Consider the following 23,873-nt stretch of genomic DNA (forward strand, 5'->3'; position numbering starts at 1 on the left):
ATGGAGCCTTTGCTTATGCTACAGACCTTCCTTTGGGGTCTGTGGCACCCACAACCCCTGTTGTCCCTTCCACTAGTTCCCACGTGCTCCTGCCACTGACTTCCCCGTCCTCTCTCCCAACTCCCATGTATTTCATCTACTGCCCAATTTTAAAGGTCCAGTTCAGACACTGCCTCCTCCAGGAAGCCTTCCTGCTCTCTGCCTCCCCAAACTTGTTTCCGGTTGTCCAATGCAGAAGGCAGTGGAAAAGGCCTTCCTGTGGTCTGCCCCCGGTGAGCAAGCACAAATGTGCATCAGTCCTCCTCCACTCAGGGCTCTGAGGGGCAGCAGATGTAGGAGCCTTCCACGTTCCCTGCCTTCCTCACCCCTCCCTGGCTGTCCTGGCTGCATGTCACCGAACCGCATTTGGTTCCATAGTATAGTGGGCAGAGTGGGATGTTGTTCAAGCCCCTCTGGGGACATGGCTGAGTGCAAGTCCTCTGGCTGCTGGGAGCTTTCCAACATTCTTTTCTTGGGAGAAAGAGTGGTGCTGTCCCAGCCTTCTTGGATGCAGGTGTTTGTAGTGGGGGGGGAGTACAGGCCCAGGCCTACTGTCTTCACCTGTCTGGTCAGCTGCATGAACCCCTCCCATCTGAACGCTTTCCTCCCTCTCTCCCTCCCTCCCTTGGCCCCTCCTTCCTATTTGTCATTACATTGGCGGCCTAGGTGTATGGGACACATTTGTCCTCAGGCACTCAGGACCCAGGGCAGCAGAGATGTTGGAATGGCCTATTGCTAGGTGTGCAGGTGCCTCCCACGCTCCTCTCTGACCCTGGTTAACAGGAAGGGGGCACATGCTCCTCTGACTTGGGGAGAAGGCTACAGAGGGACTGCGCTGTCAGTGGATGGAAATTCCCGTGCACATTGGTGCCTCTGGCACTGGCCCTGACTGTCACAGTGTCCTGGCTAGCCGATTGCCCTGGGTATTTGTGAAGACTTCAGGTGGCACCCATCAAGCTGAGAGGAGTGGAGATACCCAAGTTGGAGCGCAGGAGCCAAGCCCAGAAACTTTTGCCGGCAGTATTGTTTGGGACAAGCTCTTGCCTGCCGACAGTGATAAAGGCAACTGTCGGGTTTCATCTGTGAATAACAAGCTGGTTCCCATGACAGTCAAAGCGGCGCTTATGTTATATTAATATTTATTAGCAGCTACTGATGCCGAGGCTCACTTGTTATCTGAGCCACACATCACAGCAGTTCCGTAAGAATGCGGGAGAGGCACAGCCCAGATGCAATTAAACTGATGGCCTCTGCAGCTGTGTCTGCCGAGGCTGGGCCACAGTGTGCAGAGGTAAGAAAGCAGCCATCCTGTAGCTCCCCCTTTTCCCCCCATCCAGCCGGAACCCTGGCTACGGCCATCTAAGCGGGTGTTATCCTAAACAGCTAGGGACCGACTAGAGAAACAGATTTAGAGATTCTGTCCCTCACGTCCTGGTAGCCACACCCTGTGAACATCCTGGGGCCCAGACCCCAGTGTCCTGTGCCTGGCACCTCCCCCTCAACAGATTGGCTGAGGCTCTGTGGAACATGCTGGGGCACATTAAGTGTTCAGCCACAAAACCTTCCTACAGGGAAGTCGTGAATCCATGCAAATGTCTGACCCTGTGACACCATTGCTCTCCTAGGCATAGCCGTGAGTGATAAACAGTCCCTGCCTGTGGTACCCATGTTTTCATTTAGAGCACAGTGGTCAAAACCATGTGACACAACCCAGAGGGGTCTGGTGACCCAAGGGATAGGAACCTTCATCTATGTGCGTGATGCGGCAGCGTTCTGGGGGACCACTGCGCACGTGGTGAATCTGAGATCTAAAGGGCCAGCCATTTGACCTGGCCTTACCCCACGTGCTCCTGCCTTGGCACATCTCTGCCAGATGCCAGCCAGGCTGTGGATACCTGCCTCACTGGCTGTCTTAGTGGCTTTTCCATTACTGTGATGAAACACCATGACCAAGGCAACTACTTACAGAATAAAATGTTTATTTAGGCTTATGGCTTGACTCCGTGTTGGCAGAGTGAAGGCGTGGTGGCAGGAGGAGGAAGCTGGGTGCTCACATCTTGACCGGCAAGCAGGAAACAGAGAGGGATCTATCTAGAAATGGCATCTAAAAATCTCGCAAAGCCTGCCTCTAGGGGCACCCCTCTTCCAACCAAGGCCACATGGCTTTATTGTCCCCAGATAACACCACCAACTGAGATTGAGTATTCAAATGCCCAGAGCCCATGAGAGACATTCTCATTCAACCATTCATTGGCCCTGCCTTCCCTCCCTACCCACCGGTCAGTACAGACTCTGTGAGGGGAACTCCTTGGCTCAATCTCCACCTTGACACACCTTGTACCACCTCTCCAGGAAGTCTTTAGGGATCTGGCCTGGATGGAGACCAGCACCCAGAGCCTTTAGCTTGAGCTGGTCCTGCCCTGCCTTCTCTGGCTGATCCCAGCATCTTGTTAGATAAACTGTTTTTGTTTTTGTTTTTTTTCATTCCCAAACTCTCTGAGACCAGGTCGTCATGCCAACGCTCAACAACTTGTCTCTACTGCTGGGATGTGTCTATTGGTAGCTGAAAGGCCCCCTGAGCCCAAGCCTCATGCCATCCCCTCCTGGCTGTGACTTCCCAGATGCAGGGACGACCAGAATGAGTCCATCCTCAGTGTGGGATGGGGCCCAGCTTTCTATGAGCGCACAGTCCCTTTTGTCACGTGGTTTCTTAGCTCTGAGGTTCTGGCTTACTGATGTGGCCTCAGGGAAACATCTGCCACCTGCAGAGCCTCAGTTTCCCCAACAGTACAGGAATGAATAAGGCCGTGCATCTGGCTGTGACCCTCTGTAACAGTGGTTCTCAACCTGTGTGTTGCGACGTGGGGAAGGGGTTAAATGACTTTTCACCGGCGTTGCCTAAGATCATCGGGAAAACAGAGATAGTTACATTATGGTTCATAACAGCTGCAAAATTACAGTTATGAAGTAGCAACGAAAATAATTTTATGGTTGCGGGGGTCACTACAACCTGAGGAACTGCATTAAAGGGTCACAGCATTAGGAAGGTTGAAAATTGCTGGCCTAGAACTATAGAGGGAAAGGAGCCTTTTTTTTTTTTTTTTTTTTTTTTTTTTGTACGTTGACAAAGCCTCTGTGTTAGAAATCATTCTCCTGGGCTCTGGGATCTTAGCATATACAAGTTTTCAAGCAACTTGGGTCCTGTGACCTCTTAGCCATAGTCTTGTGGTTCTGGCCCTTGGGCCTCCTGGCAGGGTTGTGACTTAGGGAATGGGAATTCAGCTGTAGGATGTGTTTCTTTGGTGACCGTTAGAACAGGGCAGCCATTGCCGTTGGGCCCTCATGGAGCTGAGGAACTCAGCATTCTGGAGTCATGAGCAGGAATCATGCCAGGTAGCCCTGAAAGTTAGCTCAAAGCCACTCACACAGCAGACATCCCAGGCTCCAGCAGTCCCTGTCCAGTCTGGATTCTGTGGTGGCTGTTGATCTTGTGACCCCTGGCCACTGTCAGAAAGCATCTTGCATGGTGGCCTTGCCAGTGTGGCTTTTGATGTCCCGTGTGCTACCCAGAGCACACAGCTGGCCATCTGGAGTTTGGAGGGGAAAGTGAAGAGGAGATCTTTGGGAGTCTGGGGGAGGGATCCCACACACAGCACATTTAGTCAACCTTTCACTCTCACAGGGAAAGATTCCTCACCAGACTCAAGTAGAGGGTTTTGTGTATTGTCATGAAGAGTTGCACTGGTTTGGGGCTGGAGCAATGGCTCAGAGGTTAAGAGCACTGGCTGCTCTTCCAGAGGACCCAGGTTCGAGTCAGAGCTGTCTGTAACTCCAGTTCAAGGGGCTGTGATCTCCTCACACAGACAGATGTGCAGGCAAAACACTAATGCACATTAAAAAAAAAAAAAAAGAATTGCACTCGTCTGGGGGCTTAGAGAAGGCTTGCACAGAACCCATCAGAGGTAGGAGAATGCAGGAGTGTGTAGAGGGTGGCACAGGGGCATTGATGGCCTCAGACATGTGAGCTGACCTGTCCCACATCAGCCACAGCAGTGGGACAGAGGCAGATGAGGTAGAAGCTCTTTCCTCCAGGACCTTCACACTGTCTTCAGCTTCGCAAACTGGCTCCAGCTCTGTCCCAGCCTGGACTTAGGAGGAAGCATGTAGGAGGCACTCAAGAGGCTGACGCTGGAAGCCCTCTGGCCCACCCATAGGTTGCAATGGGACCCTAATGTGCTGTGTTTGTGCTGGGGGCAGATGAGTAGACCCCACTCCTTAGAGATGAGGAGGCAAGGCAGCTATGGCTTTCCAGCCAGAAGGGTGAGCTCCATAGCTTTGTGTCACTGTCATGAAGTACTCTGGACAGCTAGTAAAGAGAATGGTTTTATTTAGCCCATGGTTCTGGACTTTCAGGTCCAAGATGGCTTTGGGCCTCCGAGAGAACATGGGGTAGATGACAGGACAATGTGCGTACCTTATGGCCACGAGGCAGAAGCTAATGGAAGAGGAAAATAAAGAGTCCTACAGCCTCGTTATGTTATGTCCCCAAAGACCTAAGGACCTCCCGCTGAACCCCATCTTCTGCAGGTCCACAGCACCCCCCTACCCTGAAGACAACACCACCCTGGGACCAAGCCGTTCACATGTAAACCTTTTCAGCAGAGGTCACCAGGATGGGCTAACTCCAGGTTTCCCTCTGTCCTACTCAGGCCTGGGGTGATGTTCCCCTCTCACACACACTTCCTATTGTCCCCTCGCCCCATGGTTGTGCAGTGCACACCCCACAGAGCCACTCTCTTTAGTCAAGAATCCTTTGGTGGCCGGGCGGTGGTGGCGCACACCTGTGATCCCAGCACTTGGAGGCAGAGGCAGGCGGGTCTCTGTGAGTTTGAAGCCAGCCTGGTCTACAGAGTGAATCCAGGAGATTACACAGAAAAGCCAAAACATAAAAATAAAATCGAAAGAAAGAAAATCCTTCTGTGGCCATTGGGGACACTAGCAAGAAGCAATAAGTGGCCCCATGTAACTGGTGTCAGCACATCTGGGCTCCCTCAGTCATCCCTGCCAAAGCTCATTGAGTCAACTAAACATTCACCAAAGACAAGGTTTTTTTGTTTTTGTTTTTGTTTTTTTCCCAAAGCCACACAAGCTTCTGCCCCTGAAGACGGAAGAGCCTGCTTCCTTTGTCCACGTGATAGCTTCTCCTCGCCCTCTCCCAGACTGCCTGTGGGACCGAGCTAATACAGGAAAGTTATCTTTGACTTTTATGGCCCCTTTTCCCCCTATTAAAATGCTCGGGGCTATAAATGTCGTCATCAGCGGCTCATTTATCTTGGCAGAAGTGCCGCTCTAAGTGATCCAACCTCCGAAGCAACCGCTTCTGTGGTATCGATAAATTCAAGCGCGAAGGGGAGAGGTCAGCCCTTCGCAGACAAAATGCCTTCCCGCTTTTTTAATGAGCGCTTTATGAGGCTGTGGAAGGATGGACGACGCCTGTGTGAGCTTCCACGCTGCGTAGGGCACACCCCTGTCCATGCAGCATAGGCAGGGGACTGACCATCCGTGAGTGGTGGCACAGACGTTCTGAGAAGACCATGCGTAGAAACAACAAGATAGGGGCACCTGCTTAGCAAAATGTTTGCTGCTGGCTTTTTCCAGAATCGTAGAGATTGTGGACTCGGACTGAGAGCAGTCAGGTCTCTGGTGCTCCAGGTGGTGGGTCACACAGTACGGTACAGAACCAGACTCATGGGGTGGTGCCACACTTGTTTAGTACCCTCTAGAGAACAGGCCGAGCAGTCCAATCCAGGCAATGGTCACACAGCTGTGGGGCTGGGTGGAGTCGGCCAAGATCTTGATTAACGCATTCGGCAGGTTCTGGGCCCTTGGCCCGCAGGACAGCCCCCACCCCCGCCAATACCCAGCCAGTTGTATCTCTTGGTAACTTAGACTCAAGCACAGAGTGGAGGCAGAGCTCTCCTGCCGTTGCCCCTCTGTAGGCTCTGGGTCTGACGAGGCTCGGCCATGACTCACTCTCCTGGCTTCCCATCCCTTTCCTTCCCTGAGTGTGTATCGATAAGGTGACAGTCAGGGGCTGCTCCTGTCACAAGTCAGAGAAGAGGGCCGATCCTGAAGAGAAAATGTAGGCTTTCTGAATGGAGCACGGGCTTTGGTGCTTACAGGATAGAGACAGCCAAAGGAACACGCAGAGCGGAGGGACCTACCGGGACTGACTCAGAGAAGTAGCCCCAAAAATGCACCCCAAGACTCCCCACCCCCAGCACAGAAGCCAGAGCAGCTGGACACAGCAAGCATATAGGGGCTCACAGAGATACACACTGGAAGGGTGCTCTGTCCCTCAAGGGCAGAACCAGCCTCGTTTTAGGCATCTTAGTCAGAAGAGAGGCCTCGGGAAAAGTAGGCCCTTGTCCCACTCCCAAGAGTCCAGGGCCCTACCCTCCCACAGCCACTCATGGGAAGAGCCCTTCCAGGAAGACTGGAGTGAGGTGTAGGTCTTGGCATGGCACAGCCTCCAGGCAGGCCTCTGGTGCCCAGGAATCTCCTGGAAGGGTGTTGGTGGAATGGCCACCCTTGCCTGGCTCCCACCTCCATGGTTGGAGCAAGCTGCTCCAGTTACAGGAGCTGGTAGCTGTGCTGGGAGAAGACAGTGTGCTGTGTAGTGACAGGAAGGCAGTCCTCAGAGCTGACGGGAGCGTGTGTGCATGTGTGCGTGCGTGTTCATGTGTGTCAGCCTCTGCCCTGATTTTAGAGAGAATGTCTCTCGCTGAGACCTGGAGCTTGCTGGTTTGATGAGGCTGACTGGCCAGAGAAAGGGAAGGAAGCTGTCTTGTCTGCCTTCCCAATCTGAGATTACAGGAGGATGCTGACGCAGCCTGGGGTGTTTTTTGTTTTGTTTTGTTTTGTTTTGTTTTCAGACAGGGTCTCTCTGTGTAGCTCTGACTGCCCTGGAACTCACCGTGTAGACTAGGCTGGCCTTGAACTCAGATATCTTCCTGCCTCTGCCTTTCTGTGCTGGAATTAAAGGTATGCACCACTATGCCTGCCAATTGCAGCACTTGGGAAGTGAAGACAGAAAGCCCCGAAGCTCAAAGTCATCCTCAGCTAAGACAAGTTCAAGACCAGTCAGAGATACATCTGGCAGGCATGTGCGTTTTGTCTCGCTATATAAAAACTTCACTTTAAGAGGGAAACCAGGATACGTACGGTAAGGTTGACTGTGTTTTGGGCAGTATTTTTGTAAATGATGGTAGACTGCTACTTCTGTGAACAAAACAAAACCGTGTCATACGGAAAGCAAGAGCGGAATTTGCCTTTCTGAGGCCGTGGTCTCAGGCTGGTCCTAGCCTCTGACTGTTCAGCCTTCTCTATCTTTCAGGCTTTGGGAACCACCACAGCAGTGCCTGTCACGGGTCCTCAGGTCAGCTCCCTGCAGAGGTTGGCTGGGCAAGGAGCAGCAGTGCTACCTCAGGTAAGGATCTGTGTCCTGCAGCCCCTCGGCACTGCCTCTGGCTCCCTCTTTCAGGCAGCGCCTCCTCTCCTCTGTTCCTTCCATCCGCTCATTAGGGGACCTTTGGTTCAGAGTTTTCACGGTGAGGAATCTGGTTTTTCAAACTGTGAGAAGTTGTGAAATCCTCGAGTGGGTCACATCCAGGAAGTTTTGTAAGTCTGGCCGGCATCAACCAGAGTAGATACTGCCGGGCATGCTGGCCCATCAAAGCTTGTCTGTGCTTGGCCACGCATAGTGTGTATTTTGATGACGGGTCAGTCAGGGTCTGAGGAACTCCACACTAGTGCCTCTTCTGGTAAGTGGTACAGGTGCAGGGTGCAGGTCCTGGGTGCCAGCCTAGACCCCAGATGGCCTCTGTGTCCTGGGCAAGTCACCCAGATCCTTTACCCTCTTGGATGGAAGGCTCCTCCATCTGAGGGGCAGATGGCACTCTGCTGTGTCTTGGCCTTGGCGGTACAGGGAGAACTTTTACCTGCACCCAGTACATAGCAGACACCAAGGCCCCTGGGAATTGTTGCCTAACACCTTTACTAACAATGGCTCAGCTTTGGTGAGCACTTGCTATGTGTACCATACCAGCATAGGGGCCACTGAGTGCAGAGAGGAGGACAGCGCCTGTCTGTCTTGGAGCTATGGGGCTGAACAGATGCCCCTAGCTCAAAGATAAAGGGAAGTAGCTGTCCTGGGCCCTTGTCCATGAGGTAGCGCACCGCCCCCCCAAGTGTCCACCTGTCCTGAAGTCCAAAGGGCCTTGCCCCTAAAAGGGTCAGAGTCTCAAAGGGTTGTGAAGGGTTGATGGGAGCTCTGACATGGCTGAGGTCCACAAAGGTCTCCTGGGGTGGGGCTGTTGGTAGACCAAAGTTGGGGTGAGACCCAGGAGGAAGATGCAGAGTAAGAAACCAAGGAAGAGTTTCTGGGAAGGCGAGTTTCCCCAAGAGGAGGGTAGAGCTGGCAGAGAGGTGCAGCAACCGGGACAACACAGTTGGCCTTGTTGGCAGTGGACAGCTTCATAAGGCCTTTCAGCAAGGGAGGGCCTCTGCCAAGGCCGGTGCTGTTTTCTCCAGGGCTGCTGCTTCCCAGGCAGCCTTCCCCTTATTCTCTACCTCCCAGCGATCCATGCTGCTCCCGTTTCCACCGAAGCACAGACAGGCAACCGACAGGCACCTGGTCCCACATGTTCATTCCTCACTCCCTCTCCTCTGCCCACCCAGCCTCCTCTTCTTGCTTGCAGCTCTTGGGCTCCTTACCTCTCTTTCCCAAATCTTCTGACCCTGGCCCCTGCCCTGGTTGTGTTGGCCCTCGGGTAGTCATTTTGGCTGAGGGTGCCAAGCACACACCTGGGCCCATCCTGCTGGCCTAGGAAGCTTGTAGATGGGGAGGCAGACCCTGAGAAATGAACACAACAGTGTGTCATCACTGCCCCGGCATTCCTAAGATGTCACCTGTCCTCAAAGAAAGAGAACAGCTCCTCTTCAGCACTAGCTCTCTGCAGCTGAGGGGTGGCCGGGATAGGACTTGTCCCTCATCAATATATGTGGTACTGTGTCTGGAGTCTGGGGACCAGCCCTGACACTGGACAAGAGCAAGGCAGCAGGCTCACCTCAGCCAGGATGGACACACAGCTATGGCATGGCCCCCAAGGTGGGGAGGGCTCGTTTGGCTTTTCTCAGGGCCCACTGGAGCCAGAGGTAGGAAGGCCATCTGAATCGAGGGCCGGCTTGTGTCAGGCAGTGAAGGATCTCGTAGACGCAGTGTGGGCTGACCCCAGCACACTGAGTCCTGGTAACTTTCCCAAGATTCAGGGCCCAGCAGGGTCACCCAGTGTCACTAGAGTACTCTAGGGAGCATGCAAGGGCTGACACACAGCGTCAGCAGCTCTGGCTCAGGTCCCTCTGCCCTAATGACAATGACGCCTATCATACCACCATTCTCCTCAGGTAAACCTCTTCTGCCTCAGTTTCCCTCTGCTGAATGGTCAGGACACCCACCCCATGGCTTCCATGGGATTCAAGTCACGTACCTTCCTAAGTCTTATTTTCCTCGGCTCGCCAGAACCATCTGGGCATAGAGTGGCTTCACTTGGGGTGAGATCAGGAGTCTGCAGCTGTGGTGGCTGAAATGATGAAAATGCAGGTGACAGGAGGCTGGTGATAACCAGCTCTGCATCGTCACCCTCTACTATCACAAGTGGGTTCCATCACTCCTAGTGCCCAGATAAAGACATTAAGACCACCCACGTTGTCTAGGATCCAGGATTGGCCACATAAACTGATTGGCGCCATGGTCTCTACTTTGTGGTGACACCCATGTTTCACCTCTGTGTGTGCAGGCTCTTTAGAGCACTCAGTGCCCGAGGCCCTAGGGCCACCAATATGTCTGTCAGGGACCCCTGTGGCTCTCCTGGTCCTGACCAAGGCCAGTGCTCTCAGCTTTGTGTGTGGACATGGGATGATGAAGATGCATTTCAGCTGGGCTGTTCATTTGGCTCCCATATCCTCTGCCCCATTCCTTACAGTTTGCTCTTGTTTGAGGCAGAAGGAACTGTGGCCTGGAGCAGCTTCATCTGAGCCCGGGGGTGGATGGCTGGGTGGGTAGCGGTCAATAAGTCAGTGCACGTCCAGTCGAGGGAGATGGTGGTTGGAGTAGCCTGAGCCGTGGGGTCAAGGTCATGCCTGGTGGGAGAGCCAGAGCAGGGTGGAGGGGGTTGTCCCTCCTCTATTGTAGGACTGAGCCTGTCTGCTTGAGGCTTGCTCCACTGCCATGCCTTCGATCGCCAGGTCATTGTCTATCTGTCTGACCATACGCTGATCCCTTCCTCCCAGGTTAGGCCAAAGACTCTGATTCCAGACAGCCTCCCTGTAACCCCGGGCAGGGACCGGCCACCCAAGCAGCCCCCAACATTCCAAAAGGCCACTGTGGTCAGCATCAAGAACCCCAGCCCAGCCCTCCCCACTGCCAACAACACCGTCAACCATGTGCCAACACCCAGCAGCCAGACGCAGGCCCTCACCGAGCCCACTGCCATCACCTCACCCCTGAGCAGTGCCGGGGTGGCCTATGCCATCATCTCCACCTCCCCCAGCAATGCTGCCACCATCACCCCCAGTACCACCGTGCCCGTGGCCAGTGACGGCATCAAAGTGCAGCCCCTCCTCATCAGTGCTGACAAAAAGGTGAGTGTCCATCGAAGAAAGGCCTGAGAGGATGATTTATTTATTTTTTATTTTTTATTTTATTTTTTTACATGTGGAGACTCAGAGGCAATTGTCCAGCAGGGACTGAGGCTTAGGCAGAAGGGTAGCTGGGTGGTGGGATAGTCACATGGCCAAAGAACGAAGGGGATAGACTCAGGTGAGTGTGTGGAGGAAGTGAGTGGGAGCCAGCAGTCAACAGGATGAGTTAGTGTGAATGAGTGAGCAGGAGGTGTGAGCAGATGAGGGTGTGAATGGAGCATGTGCAGGAGGTCAAGGGGGCAGATTTGCAGGAATGAAGAGAGGTGAATGAATAGCATGAGTGAGCGATGTTAGGAGTAAGTGATCAACCGAGTGAATATGTGAATGAATAAAGAAGGGGACAGGAGAATGGGTATGGGACAGAACAAATGTGCCTGAGAGAATTGCCGTTCACTAAATAAAGGAACAATGAATGAACTTGTGACCGAATGGGTAGCTGCGAGAGAGTCTAATACTAGTGTTCCATCTTTGCTGGTTGAGTCAGGTGGTCAAGAGCTCTTTTATACCCTGGTTGGATTGGGAGGAAAACAAAAACAAAAGCAAAAAACCTCCTTGATTTCTTGTGAGGAATTTCATTTTAATGCTTAAACTAAAATCACCTCTTCATGCCCTCTAGAGTTCTCTGAGGATTGCCCTGTTTGAGGCCTTTGGGGCCTGTTTTCCCTTTATGAAACTTTCCCTTGGTTCCCTCTGCTAGACTGCTCCACTCTCTTGCCTGTAGCTGATGGCTTTCCATTTCCCCAGGCAACCCCAAATCATCTTAGTCCCTCTGTCTCCCAACCTGATCTTCTCAGGCAGGGGAGGTGGCTGAGTGCCCCCATGCTCAGCTCGTCTGAATTTGAGCTGAGAGTAAAGAGTCAGCACCCCCTGGAGGCTGGCATTGCCAAGGTTTTTGTCTGCTTGTTCCCTGCGGCTCAGACAGGTACAGGGTGACAAACCTCTGTGAGGTCACACGGCCAGGGAGTGGTAAGATAGGATTTGCACCCAAGCCTGCTTGATTGGTAACCCTGGCCATCTCTCGCACAAACACTGTCATGGGAATGGGGGGTTGTGTGGGAGGGCTGTCATTTATTGGGAAGCAAGGACCTTGACACAGAGCAGCCATCAGGTTCCTCTGTGGTACACATTTCAGGACCTACCTGGCTCTCCTAGCTGCTCCCTGCCCCTTCCTCTCTGAAGCCCTGCCCCTCTCATCCTCCCTATGTCTTTCAGGTCATCATCATTCAGCCTCAAGTGCAGACACAGCCCGAGAGTTCAGGAGAGTCCCAGCCATCCACGGAGGAGCCATCTCAGGGAGCTCAGGCCACCACGGAAGATCAGCCCGCCAGCCAGGAAAATCCTGAGGTAGCGTGGCCTGCTGGAGGGGCCAGGCCCTTCTTGGCTCTGAGACAAGGCTCATGCGGGGTGGGGTCGGCCTCCCTGAGATCTTGACTGGACTCGGCACTGCGAAATGGGGGCTTCCAGAGCAGGGGAGCTGAGTCTGCACCCTCCGTTCTCCGGGCTGTGCAGGCAGGGCGGACTCAGCCTTGCTGCCTGGCCAAGTGTCAGAAATGTGTCCTGTGTAGTGATTCAGCTATGGTCAGGAATGGGAAGGCCTTATTTTTTTTCTGGGCTTTTGGAGGATTCTGAGTTGAGGACAAACTGGTGAATCAGGGGCATTGTCACCTTCTAGGGATCCCTGCCTGTCATCCTTGTCCCCTCCAGGACTAAGCCCAGAAAGAGATGTTCCCCCATCTTGGGCAGGATATAGCCCCTGCTGCTCCTTCTTGTCTGTGTTCAATCCTGGAAGCTTGAGGGGGTACAGAGCAGGACCAGGGGCCCTTTAGGGCTCAGATGCCCTAAGAACTTTCTAGAAGTTGCATAGGATACCTCCTCCCCCTCCCTAGAGGAAGAGAGAGACATGGAGCCATTTTAACAGTGGAGTTGCAGTCATGGGGTGGGTCAGCAGCTGATCAAGGCCAGTCTCCAAGGACCTGGCTTCGTCTGCATGCTGGGGCTCCACTCTCAGCCCCGCCACACCCAGAACATCCCTGCTCTGCCATGGTCTTCTCTATGTGGCTCTGTACGCTCAGATTCTAATTTCATCGGTGAACCCTCGTTCATCCTACAAGAATCCAGTCAGTATGGTCCCTACCAGGTGCCCTGCTCCAGCTGATGCCGCATGAGTGAAGTCTTCCCTAAGCCCCCAGGCTCCCAAACTCATGGTGACTGTGACAACCTATGGGCCCAAAGATATTGCTTGCTTTCTGTGCCCTCCCTCTTTCAGCGTTCACACTTGTGTCTGCTCCCAACTCACGCTCTGTGCTGTGAGCAGGAGACTCGCTCAGGAAGGGCCCCCAGGAAGCTCCGTTCTGAGGACAGACACTAACCAAGCTACAATGGCTGCCAAGCAGGGGTTAAGAAACTTCCAGTGAGCTGTGAGCTACAGGAGAAAGGACAGAGCGGGGTTACTTGTAGGGAAGTGTGGGTGATTGGGGGTTCTATGTAGGGGTGTGTGTATATGCGTCTGTGGGGAGAGGGGCCTTGTGCATGTGTGTCTGTGTGGAGCTTTGCATATGAGAGGTATGATGGACAGAGGTCAAAGAAATCCAGAGTCTAGAGGTGGAGGGTATCGTGGCGAGTAGCACGAAGCAGGAAAGGGCTGGGCACTCCCCGAGAGGTCATCTGGGCTGTGGACAGCAGGTAGCGTAGGAGTAGAGGGTTAGCCCTGAACAGAGAGATGGCAGAACGTGATCCCTGAAGACTTAAAAGCAGGCGGTCAGGGTTGGGGTTTAAACCTTAGAGAACGGGAGCCGTAGAGTATCTGGGCTTTGATTAGTGCCCGTGCACATGCGCAGTGGGCCTTCCGGGTCTGCAGAGGTAGCGTTGTTGATAGAGGGCTTGCCTAGCACGCACAAAGCCCTGGCGTTGCTAAAAATCCGACTAGGCGTGGTGGTGCCCACCTCTAACCCTCGCACAGGCAGGAGGATTCACTTAAGGTCATCCTTGGCTACATAGCGAGTTGGAGTCCAGCCTGGGCTACATAAGACCCTGCCCACCCTCCCTCCGAATGAATAAAATAAACAAGAGGTCACCACCCCTGGGTCGCCTGAAGCTGCCGTGTGGGACACACCTCTGTGACCCCAGCCCCTTGATCCCATCGGTCCCAGCCGGAAGCAGTGTCTGAACCCCACATATTTACGTGCTAAGGCCTGTCAGGCTTGCTGCCTGCCGCGCCCTCTTGCACCTGTCTCTCCTGCCTTGAGGTGCTCGGCACTCTCCACCCTCAGGAAGTTTCTCCCGGTGACCTGGCCTTGTTCTCTCAGAGTGCATCTTAGCCAATTATCGCACACTTTTACAATTAGTATAATTATATCTAGCTGCGTAATTAGTGTAAATACCCGTAATGGCTTAAACAGAACAGTCAAAACATATCCTGGTGTAGAAACCCTTGTTGAAGTTTGAGAGTTGGGCAGCATAGGCCTGCCGCAAGAGGAGCCTGCTGCGAGAGGCTTTGTGCCAACCCCAGGACACTGAGCAGTAGCTCCCAGGTGCCTCTTTGGACCAAGTGGGACCCCAGCCATCGCAGGACAGGGGTCCTGGTTTTCCTATGGTACTCCAGCGGAGCTACGCTCTACCTCTGAGCTGTTTTATGCCCTATCCTCCTTTCGCTTCCTCTTTGTTGACTGGTTCTCACTAAATTGCCAAGGCTGGACTTGAACTCTCTCTGTAGCCCAGGCGGGCCTTTGGCTTGCTTTACTCCTGTCCCGGCTGCCCTCGTAGCAGGATTACAAGCCTGTGCCGTGAAGCTAGGCACGGACATCAGTTTTTGTAAAGGAACATGAACAGCTGGTGATGAGGCCTACAGATATGGCCAGCCTGCCAGAAGAGCTCTGGAACAGCCCAGGGACTCTGGGTGGCCAGCAACTCAGAACGGCGCCTGGACACTTCAAGAGGAGCAGTTGTGAGGGGTGTGGGCACAGGATGGTGGGTACACAGCCTGTGCTCACTGTAGGAGGTGCCTTAGATGGGTCCTCACAGCAAGCAGCCTGCGGGCGAGAACCTCAGTGAGCCTGCTGCGCGTGCACAGGTCAGAAGACTTCTCCACTAGAGCCAGGCAGGCCCTGGCTACCCAGCCCTGCAGCTGGGAACTGAAGAGGTCACCTCCACTGTGGGCAGCTGAGTTGGAGCAGGGTGGATGGCAGCCAAACTTCTACTGCAGAGACCAGCCACTGGGCCAGACACTGTTGCCTCTGACTTCCTCACTCATGGATCCCGAACTTTCTGCAAACTTCTTACAGGTGTAAGAAGCCCCCATTACTTGACTTCCGAAAGGCTGTAAGCCTGGTTCATCTCCTTTCTCAAAGTCCTTACACTTCCAAGGCTTTCCAGAAGGCCAGGAGAGCTGGGTGGGGCCTATGTTACTGGCCCCGTTCCATTTCTTACTATGGCTGCTAGGGAGCTCCCAACTCAGTCTGACACCCAACACAGCAGCTGTCTCTCTAAATCCTCAGGTTCGTGTCCATGGACCCAGCCAGCCCTAGAGTCAAAAATAATAAAAGAGAGACTTGGGGGAAAGTTCTAGGAAGTTCAATAGGCAGTGAAATGCCTGGGTTTGCTGCATGCCAAACGCAGCACAGACTCCTGTCATTGAAGTGTGGGCGTGTCCTGCTGTGATGCTGACATTTCCTCAGTCTCCCTTGAGCACTTCCTGTGCCTCCTCCTTGGCTCTATAGTCAGTCAGGCCATGACGATTACATCCGGACTGAATTTACGCAGACATTTCTTCTGTCATTATTCCCTAGGCAACACAGTAATACAGTGAATTGTACGAAATTTCTGTCACATCAGGCATTCCAGGCCAGATAGAGGTGGTTTAAAGTATTCAAGAGGGTGTGCATAGGACTTACGTAGGCTTTTTTATAAGGGACTCGGCATGGATCCTGGCTTCCGCTAGGGCCAGGATAGCCCCGCTTTGTGGGGCTCCATCTTCCTTGTTGCTGTCCCTCCTCCCTCCCTTCCTTCCTGTTTATTCAGGTGTCATGCACACTGCAGAGCCCATGTCAAGGGCGGAATGCCCTTGTGGTGCCCATCTGTCTGTGTGCTCTTCTGAGGCTAGAGCTCCTGAAGGCTGGGCTCACCCTACTCATTCCTCGAGTTCACCTGCATGTCAGCTGGTCCCGCCAGCCCCCTGCTGTTGGTTTTTAGAGTGTATTTGAGGAATGTGTTTGCCCAGCCCATCGCAGGCCCCTAGCTACTCCCAGGAGTCTCCTACATTGACCTTGGACAGTCTCTGGCTCTCAGAATACCCCAAGTTTCCCAAGAATAGTATCAAGTGTCTGGAGCAGTGGCTTCACAGTTAGGCACCCCAGGGTGTGGCCCCTCGGCTCACAGAATAGTTCTTGACCGATGCGGAAGAGGGTCGACAGCCAGGTTGACTTAGCCTTTCTATCCCTTTTCTTCTCAGAAAATTGCCTTCATGGTAGCTCTAGGCCTGGTCACAACGGAACACCTGGAAGGTAATGATGGGGACAGTGGGTGGAGCTTGGTGGGTGGAGCTTGGTGGGTCTCCAGACAGAAGCAACAGTCTTCAGGGCACTCCAGGTCACGGTTGTGCCCTACCAGATATGAGGTGCCTAGGAACCCATCCCTGGGTAATGGGGGCACAGTCATTCTAGACAAGCCAGAGAAATGCTGTTTTCTGTATCCCATGACTGAACTTGCCTCATGTCGCACTGTCAGTCCCTCCATTGTCATTATCCCCACACTGTTTCTACCCTAGAGACATACAGTGAAGCAGCAGAGGTCCTTGTCCAAGGTTGCCACTTACTAATGCATGAGGGCTGGTGTTTCCTTGTTTCTCTGGTATTTGGCCCACTCTAGGCCTGTTTCCTCATTTCTGACATGAGGGAAACTATATCCTTATTCCTGTTGGGTTGTTGTGGGGAGCGAGGGAATTGCGCTTTCCCTAATATGCAACTGGTCCTCAAAACCTCTCTCCGTGATCTGGATCCCACAGTGTGTATTAGCATGTGGGTCAGTGTGCACAGGCCGGAGGCTGATGAGCCCCACACAGCTGTGCCTGGCTGAGAAAACCAGGGCCTCATTCTGCTGCTGCCATCCAGGGGTCCCCAAGAGACAGAGAGGGGCCCTGTCTTAGTCACTCTTCTACTGCTTTGAAGAGACACCACAACCAACTCTTAAAAAAGAAAGCATTTAACTGGGAGCTTGGTCACAGTTTCAGAAGCTTAGTTCATTACCATGATGGCTGCAGGCAGCCACGGTTCTGGAGAAGTAATTGAGAGGTCCATCCTGATTCACAAGCAGAGAGAGAAGGAGCCTGGGCCTGGCATGGGCTTTTGAAACCTCAAATCTACCCCAAGTGATATACTTTCTTCAACAAGGCCACACCTCCTAATCCTTCTAATCCTTTCAAACAGTTACACTCCCTGGTGACTAAGCATTCAAATATATGAGCCTATGGGGGCCATTCTTATTCAAACCACAAGAGGGCCTTAGCTTGAGGAGTGAGTCCCTGTCCCCCAAACCCCTTCCGTGACACCCATCCTAAAGCCACCAGAGCCACGCTATAAGCAGGGCGAGGAGCCTGTGACTGCTGTGTCTGCCTTTCCAGAAATCCAGAGCAAGCGGCAGGAGAGGAAGAGGAGGAGCACAGCTAACCCTGCCTACAGCGGCTTCTTGGAGACCGAGGTGGGACTCTTGGGCGCCACCACTTGGGCTGGGAGGAACAGTGCAGATCCTCATGAGCCCCTTTCCCTTCTATGATGAAACATGACGAGTCCAGAAGAGTTCCTGGAACCTCCCCCAGCTCTCTCTTACTGCCTTCTTGCCCATCCTTCCTAGCCAGAAGCATTCCATTGAAACAAGGTGTGTACCCTGAGTGTGTACACACCTGTAACTCAACAGTCAGGTGTATTCTCACTGGGTGTATCACCTGAAACACAGCAGGCAGGTGTGCTCTCACTGAGCATGCGCACCTGTAACACAGCAGGCAGGGAGCTGAGACAGGAGGATTTTGAGCTCCAGGCCAGCCTGGGTTACGTGGTAAGACCCTATCCCAAAACAAAAGCTGTTTGTGGGAAGTTCTCTCAGAGGCCGCTCTGAGTATCAACTACACCTGCGGGGTAGAAGTAGAGCAGGGTTCCTAATGAGACTACTGTGAAGGCTCAGGGATCCAGGCTGCCCTCCGACGCTTCACACGGCAGAGCCCTCTGTCGCTCGTCGTTCACCTGGGAGGGCCCCGTGGCGCCTCTCTGCTCTGACAGACCATGATGTCTCAGGCGTGTGTTCTCTCAACCCTTGCGGGAAGCTGGTAGGCAGGAGGCAGGGACCCAGTCCTGGGTCCTCTGGAAGAACAGCTAGTGCTCCTAACTGCTGAGCTGTTTCTCTGGGCCCCATTTCCCTTCTCTAATGTGGGTCCCAAATCCATGTTTCATGAACTTGAATTTAGCTGGGAAGGGAGCCCTTGCAGGGAGCCTGTTCAGGTCCAGTTCTGCAGGGTCCCTTTCAGGGGAGGTGGCTTCCCCAGCCCCCTCCAACGTCTGTCCCTTGCTCTGCCTCACCTCGCCCTCCCTGATCCCGTTCTTAGAGGGTGCTCACGCTTGCACATATCCCATTCTCTCCTCCTGGGTCTAGCGAGCAAGGCTCCACGTGTGAGGACCTTTCACATGAACATCAATTGGTGAAGGGTGTAGCTCAGTTGGTGGAGTGTTTGCTTGGTATCCATGAGGTCCTGAGTTCAAGCCCCAGCCTTTCGTAAACCAGGCATGGTAGCATACACCTGTAATCTCAGCACTTGGGAGGTGGAGGGGTCGGGAGTTCAAGGTCATCCTTGGTTACATAAACAGTTCAAGGCTAGCCTGAGCTACATGAAACTCTGGCTTAAAAATAAATAAATAGGTGGGCTGGAGAGATGGCTCAGAGGTTGAGAGCACTGTCTGCTCTTCCAGAGGACCTGAGTTCAATTCCCAGCAACCACATGGTAGCTCCCAACCATCCATAATGAGATCTGGTGCTCTCATCTGGCATGCAGGTGTATATGCAGACAAAACATTGTATACATGATAAATAAATCTTATAAATGAAGGAAGGGAGAAGGGAAGAACTTGGAGTTCTCTCTAGCCTCCAACCAAGCTTCAGCCCTGTGATTATTATATTAAGAAAATGTCCCCAGTGCTCTGGGCATAGAAACCACTCAGTGAGCTCTATGTGTGCAGCCAGATTCAAGGACCCCCTGTAGCCACTCAAACCCTGCGACCCTTGAACCTTAGGTAAGGATAGGAGCCAAGAGCAGCCCCCTGCAGGTTCCTTCCTTGCCCTAGGATGCAGCGTTGGCTACCTTGGGGGAGAAGGCTTCAAGCGCTAATTCTAGAACAATCTTTCTGCTATAGCCAGAACCACTTGGGACCACCAGGCCTTGGGGATGGGGTGGCCGCTGAGGTCACTAAAACTAAGGCTTCTGCCACTCTCCTGGGGCTTAGGGAAGCCTCTGAAACTGCCAGGCTTGGCCACATACCAGGAGGTCCTGGTAACCTTGGTATCTTTCCTTTTTCCCCGTGTCAGAAGCACAGAATGTCTGGCCCCCAGTCTCCAGAGCCTGGTGTTGGGGCTGTTTCTAGAGGGCCCTGGGCAGGACATTGTGAAATAAGGGTGCACCGGAGCAATTCTTTGGTTCTGCTTTCTGTCCCTACAGAGGAAGCGGCTGGCCTCCAGTTATCTCCACAACCCCCTGTTCCTCACAGCACGAGGTAAGTGCCAGCTAGAGCCGTGGCTTCCAGAGACCCACACCCCTCCCTAAGCCTAGCCTTTCTGCTCTTCTCTGCTGTTTCACATAGCCTTTGCTCTCGGAGTTCCTGGGGAAGGAGGAGGGCCACTGGGACACGTTCCATCCCATCAGATAAAGAAACTGCAGTGGGGCTCACTGCCCACCAGACTTAGCACATTTCTACCGTCCAGCAGTGTCCAGATCTGAGTACCAAGCTGAAGGCCATTGTGGTAGGACCGTTCACCAAAGGGCTGAGCTGGCAGGCCATGAGACGTGTGTGGAGGAGGCCCCCTACTTTCTATCCCTCCATCTGCAGCCAGAGCATGCCCCAGGCTGCGTGCCCAGCCATGCCGCCTGCTACTGGACAGCTCTGGAGAGAGCAGGCACTCACTTGCCATGCCAACCCTGCCCTCCCACCTGGGCTACCTCTGGGCAATTGGACGACTTCAGCTAGTGTAGGAGTACTGGGTACCGGGCCCAGCTCTGACAAGCAGGGACATACATCCCAGCTTTCAGCAGGGCCCTTCTCCTCTGTCAACCGTTCCCCATGGCTGGGTATCCCTGTCATCACAGTATTCATGAAGCTGAGGCAGAAAGATTGCTGTCAGTTTCAGGCCAGCCTAAACTACAGAAAGACTTTTGTCTCAGAAGGAAAAAACAAAAAAACAAATCTCCCAATGGTTTTGGAGGCAGGAAATGGCATCTACTCCTTGGAATTGTGTAGCTCTTGGCGTCAGCCGGTCCCTAGCCCTTGAACCGCTGATCTGTGCAATGGGCCTGCGATACCTGCTCAGAGTCAGTAGACAGTTTGTCCCAGGAACAGCCTCACTGCGGATGGATTGGCTAGGAACCTGGAAGGAGAGCCCTGTTTGTGGTTCTTACCATGTATGGTTTGAGATCATCGCCTACAATGCAAAGGGGTCCACAGTCAAAAGGAGCTGGAAACAGGTGACTCTCAGGGCTCATCTGAATTCTGGTTTTGTTTCTGGGGCACCTCACAGGGCCATCCGTGGTCCTTGTGACCTCAGATGCAGTGAGCCTGTTCCCAGGTAAGGCCTGTCCAGGACCAAGGCAGAGAGAGTCTTCCCTTATTACACAGTGGTTCTGAGAACTCCGGTGTCACTGGGTCTCTTGATACTCCCATCATGCTCTTGGGCAAGGACTCTGCCACACTAAGCCTGGGGGATCCCAGCCATGACCCATGCTCCTCCCACCCCCACTAACATCTTCTCCACCTTCCTCCCTATGCTAGCCAATGAGGACCCCTGCTGGAAGGTACGTGACCCCCATCTTCATGCGACATTGCTTTAGCCTTCCCTTGGTACACAGAGCTTGCACAGCACCAAGGCTGCTTTCCTGGTGCCCTCACACCAGGCTGAGCCTGACATCACTGCAGAGAACAGCAGCACACCCCACCGCCCGGTCCTGACCTTCGCCCTGGCTCTGCCTGGCCTCTCTGTGTGACCCTTGACAGAGCTGGCCTGCTTTGGCTGTCTGTTCTTCACCCTGTGGGCTCATTCCCAGGATCTCACCCCACATGCTCACGGCGATCACATCACACCATCTGCCCTCAAAGCCCACATCCCTGTTCCCTGAAGCATTAGCTGCACCTGGATCCCGTGCAGAGCTTCTCACTGGGCTATTTCTTTTCCCTTATTTTATTTATGTTGTGAGTGCTTGAGTGTGTGTGTGTCTGTCTGTGTGCATGTGTGTGTGCATGTGTCTCTGAGTGTCTGTGTGTAGGCTCGTGCATCATTGTGCAAGTGTAGAGGTCAGAGGACAACTTCAGGGAGGAACTTGGGCCTCCTTTCGCCATGTGAGTCATAGGGATGGAACCCAGCCTCAGCCTCAGAACTATGTCAACAGCTCAGAACTATGTCAACAGCTCTTCCCCAGCTTCTAGCCTAATTCCAAATGAACCTTGTCCCCCCATGCTCACGTGGCCTGCTTTGGGCGGCCACGTTGTTTTCCACGGTCACCCTGCAGCAGTTAACACAGGTGCCGCTGGCCATGGCAACTTATAGAAACTACAAGAGCCCAGGCCACACAAGCCCCAGCAGGGGACACACACAAGGTGGTGGAAGATTCCCTCCTTTTCCATAAACCCGTAGTCCTGGACGGACCTTGGCTTTGAGGCAGGAGGCGTGGATTGTGGCTCTGGCTCCACCTCCCTGGATTGTGGCGTGGATTGTGGTTCTGGCTCCCTGTGTGACCCTTAACAAATGCCTTATGCTTCTTGAGTCTTTGCAGTGTCGGGGGGATATAGATGAGAGACTCAGAGTCCTCCTTTAGGGACAGCTCTGGTGTCAAGTCTCGTGATAAGGGCCATCCCTTCCCACCACTTCAGCAGTGAAGTCTGCTAGTCTTGCAGACACAAGGGCCCTTGTGGGTGGCTGCGCAGGTGTTGTCGGCCATCTGCAGAGCTTTCCTTGGTGCAGCCTGATGATGGGCTGGGGAGCAGTGTCCCTCGAGCTGAGGCCCCTGGGAGGGACAGAAGGGCCCTGTACCTTACTGCATGGCTGGGCACCTGGCCAGGAGTGGGGTGCGCTTTGTGTGTCCTGTCCTGCTCTATCTGGTGTGCAAGAACGGCTGTCCTTATTCCCGTCCCGGATGTGGAAGCTGGTGTGTGGCTCGCTCACCTGAGTGGCGGCAGTCCCTGCTAGATGGGTGTGCAGTTGACGGGACTAATGGTGTAGCTTGCATCAGGCCACAGCACCTCCCTGAGGCGATGTGTGCACAAGGATTAGTGAGCACTGCTGCCCTCCCCCCCCCCCCCCGCTCCGTGAGAGGAAACCCATTGCTGGGGCCTGCTCTAATGACTCTCCCGTGCTCAGTGCCCCAGTCAGGGTGTGTAGGGGTGCTGTGGAACCCTACCCATCGGGGCATACACCTCCCGCTGGAGTCTTGCTCTCTCGGGGTGCCTGGGCCTGGCTCAGTTGCCTCCCACCTTCCCTTCTCTTACAGAGCGAAATCACTCATGATGAATTCTGTGCTGCCTGCAAAAGAGGAGCCAGCCTGCAGCCCTGTGGTACCTGTTCTGGGGCCTACCACCTCAGCTGCCTGGACCCGCCCCTCAAGACGGCACCCAAGGGCTTGTGGCTCTGCCCCAAGTGCCAGCGGAAGGTGTGGGCAAAAGGGCTCATGCCCCACCCCTGCACACTGAAGACCGTTTTCTGGGTGATCCCCAGCATGGGTGGAGCAACGACTGGGCAAAAGAGTGATGGGGGTTCTTGGGCACCCATTCCTTGGCTTCTACAAGGGAGAGAAGCCTAGATGGAAACTTCTCATTGAGCAGCCCCCAGTGGACCAGGCTGATACGGCTGCTGTCCACTGGTCACAGTTGGGATTCTGTGTCTCAGAGAGCATGCCTACCTGGGGTACATAGACGGATGTGGTCTCAGAATTCTAGGACCTGTATTCTTTCTCATCACCCCATCCACCCCACAGGCCTTAAAGAAAGACGAGGGTGTGCCCTGGACCGGGATGCTGGCCATCGTGCACTCTTATGTCACCCACAAAACAGGTAAGGTGTCCCTGGGAGTGGGAAAGAACCCATGGGTTCATATGGGACCTCGGGGGTGCTGGGTGGGTCCTGGTTCTTCAGGGCCAGAGCTCTGAGAAACTGGCAGCCGGGTCTGGTCCCTAGCAGCCCACTGTTCACCTGCCCCTTGCTGGGTCTGGCCTCTCTCTCCCAGTGAAAGAAGAGGAGAAACAGAAGCTGCTGCAGCGTGGCAGCGAGCTGCAGACCGAGCACCAGCAGCTGGAGGAGCGGGACCGGCAGCTGGCCTCAGCTGTGAAGGTGAGCATGGGCGGGGGGGGGGGGCGTGCCTCATCATCCCCTCACCAAACCCAGGGCGATTGCAGTCTGACCAGCATCACTCAGTGTGCCCATAGGTTCAGGGTGCAGCTCTCTGGTCCATGAATAGTTATGAAGCTGTTGGAGACATTCTGAACCTGCCTCTTCTCAGCTGTGTGACCTTGGCAAGGCCCTGCCTTTCTGAACCTCAGCTTCCTCCTCTATGAAGAGAACATGGTCCTCTGTAGATTGGTGATAGACAAAATGATGAAGATGGTGATGGCAGTGGTAGTGATGGTGGTAATGGTGATGATGGTGTTGAGATGGTGGTGATGGTGGGTAATGGTGATGATAGTTGTGGTGATAATGATGATCATTATGATGATGATGGTGATGGTGGGGATGATGAGATGGTGGTGGTGATGCTAAATGGTGGATGGTGCTGACAGTAGTGGTGATGGTAATCCTAATAGCAGTTCTGGGCCCGGGAGAAACTCAGTTTGTTTGGTTTTT

At 53.8% G+C, this 23,873-nt stretch overlaps 1 protein-coding gene across 2 annotated transcripts in view; it reads left to right on the plus strand.

The window, feature by feature from the left end:
- The window catches only part of Phf21b (PHD finger protein 21B), a 68,247-nt gene that overhangs the window by 38,603 nt on the left and 5,771 nt on the right, over nucleotides 1-23,873 (plus strand). For both annotated transcript variants that reach the window (XM_021630858.1, XM_060388903.1), the window contains exons 3-12: nucleotides 7,436-7,528; nucleotides 10,390-10,740; nucleotides 12,013-12,144; nucleotides 16,247-16,298; nucleotides 17,414-17,490; nucleotides 19,493-19,547; nucleotides 20,817-20,839; nucleotides 22,529-22,687; nucleotides 23,012-23,087; nucleotides 23,260-23,363. In XM_021630858.1, the coding sequence (XP_021486533.1) occupies nucleotides 7,436-7,528; nucleotides 10,390-10,740; nucleotides 12,013-12,144; nucleotides 16,247-16,298; nucleotides 17,414-17,490; nucleotides 19,493-19,547; nucleotides 20,817-20,839; nucleotides 22,529-22,687; nucleotides 23,012-23,087; nucleotides 23,260-23,363 (1,122 nt within the window). The remainder of the gene's footprint in view (nucleotides 1-7,435; nucleotides 7,529-10,389; nucleotides 10,741-12,012; nucleotides 12,145-16,246; nucleotides 16,299-17,413; nucleotides 17,491-19,492; nucleotides 19,548-20,816; nucleotides 20,840-22,528; nucleotides 22,688-23,011; nucleotides 23,088-23,259; nucleotides 23,364-23,873) is intronic.

The sequence above is a fragment of the Meriones unguiculatus genome, chromosome 8 (genome assembly GCF_030254825.1).
Source record: "Meriones unguiculatus strain TT.TT164.6M chromosome 8, Bangor_MerUng_6.1, whole genome shotgun sequence".
NCBI classification, from domain to species: Eukaryota; Metazoa; Chordata; class Mammalia; order Rodentia; family Muridae; genus Meriones; species Meriones unguiculatus.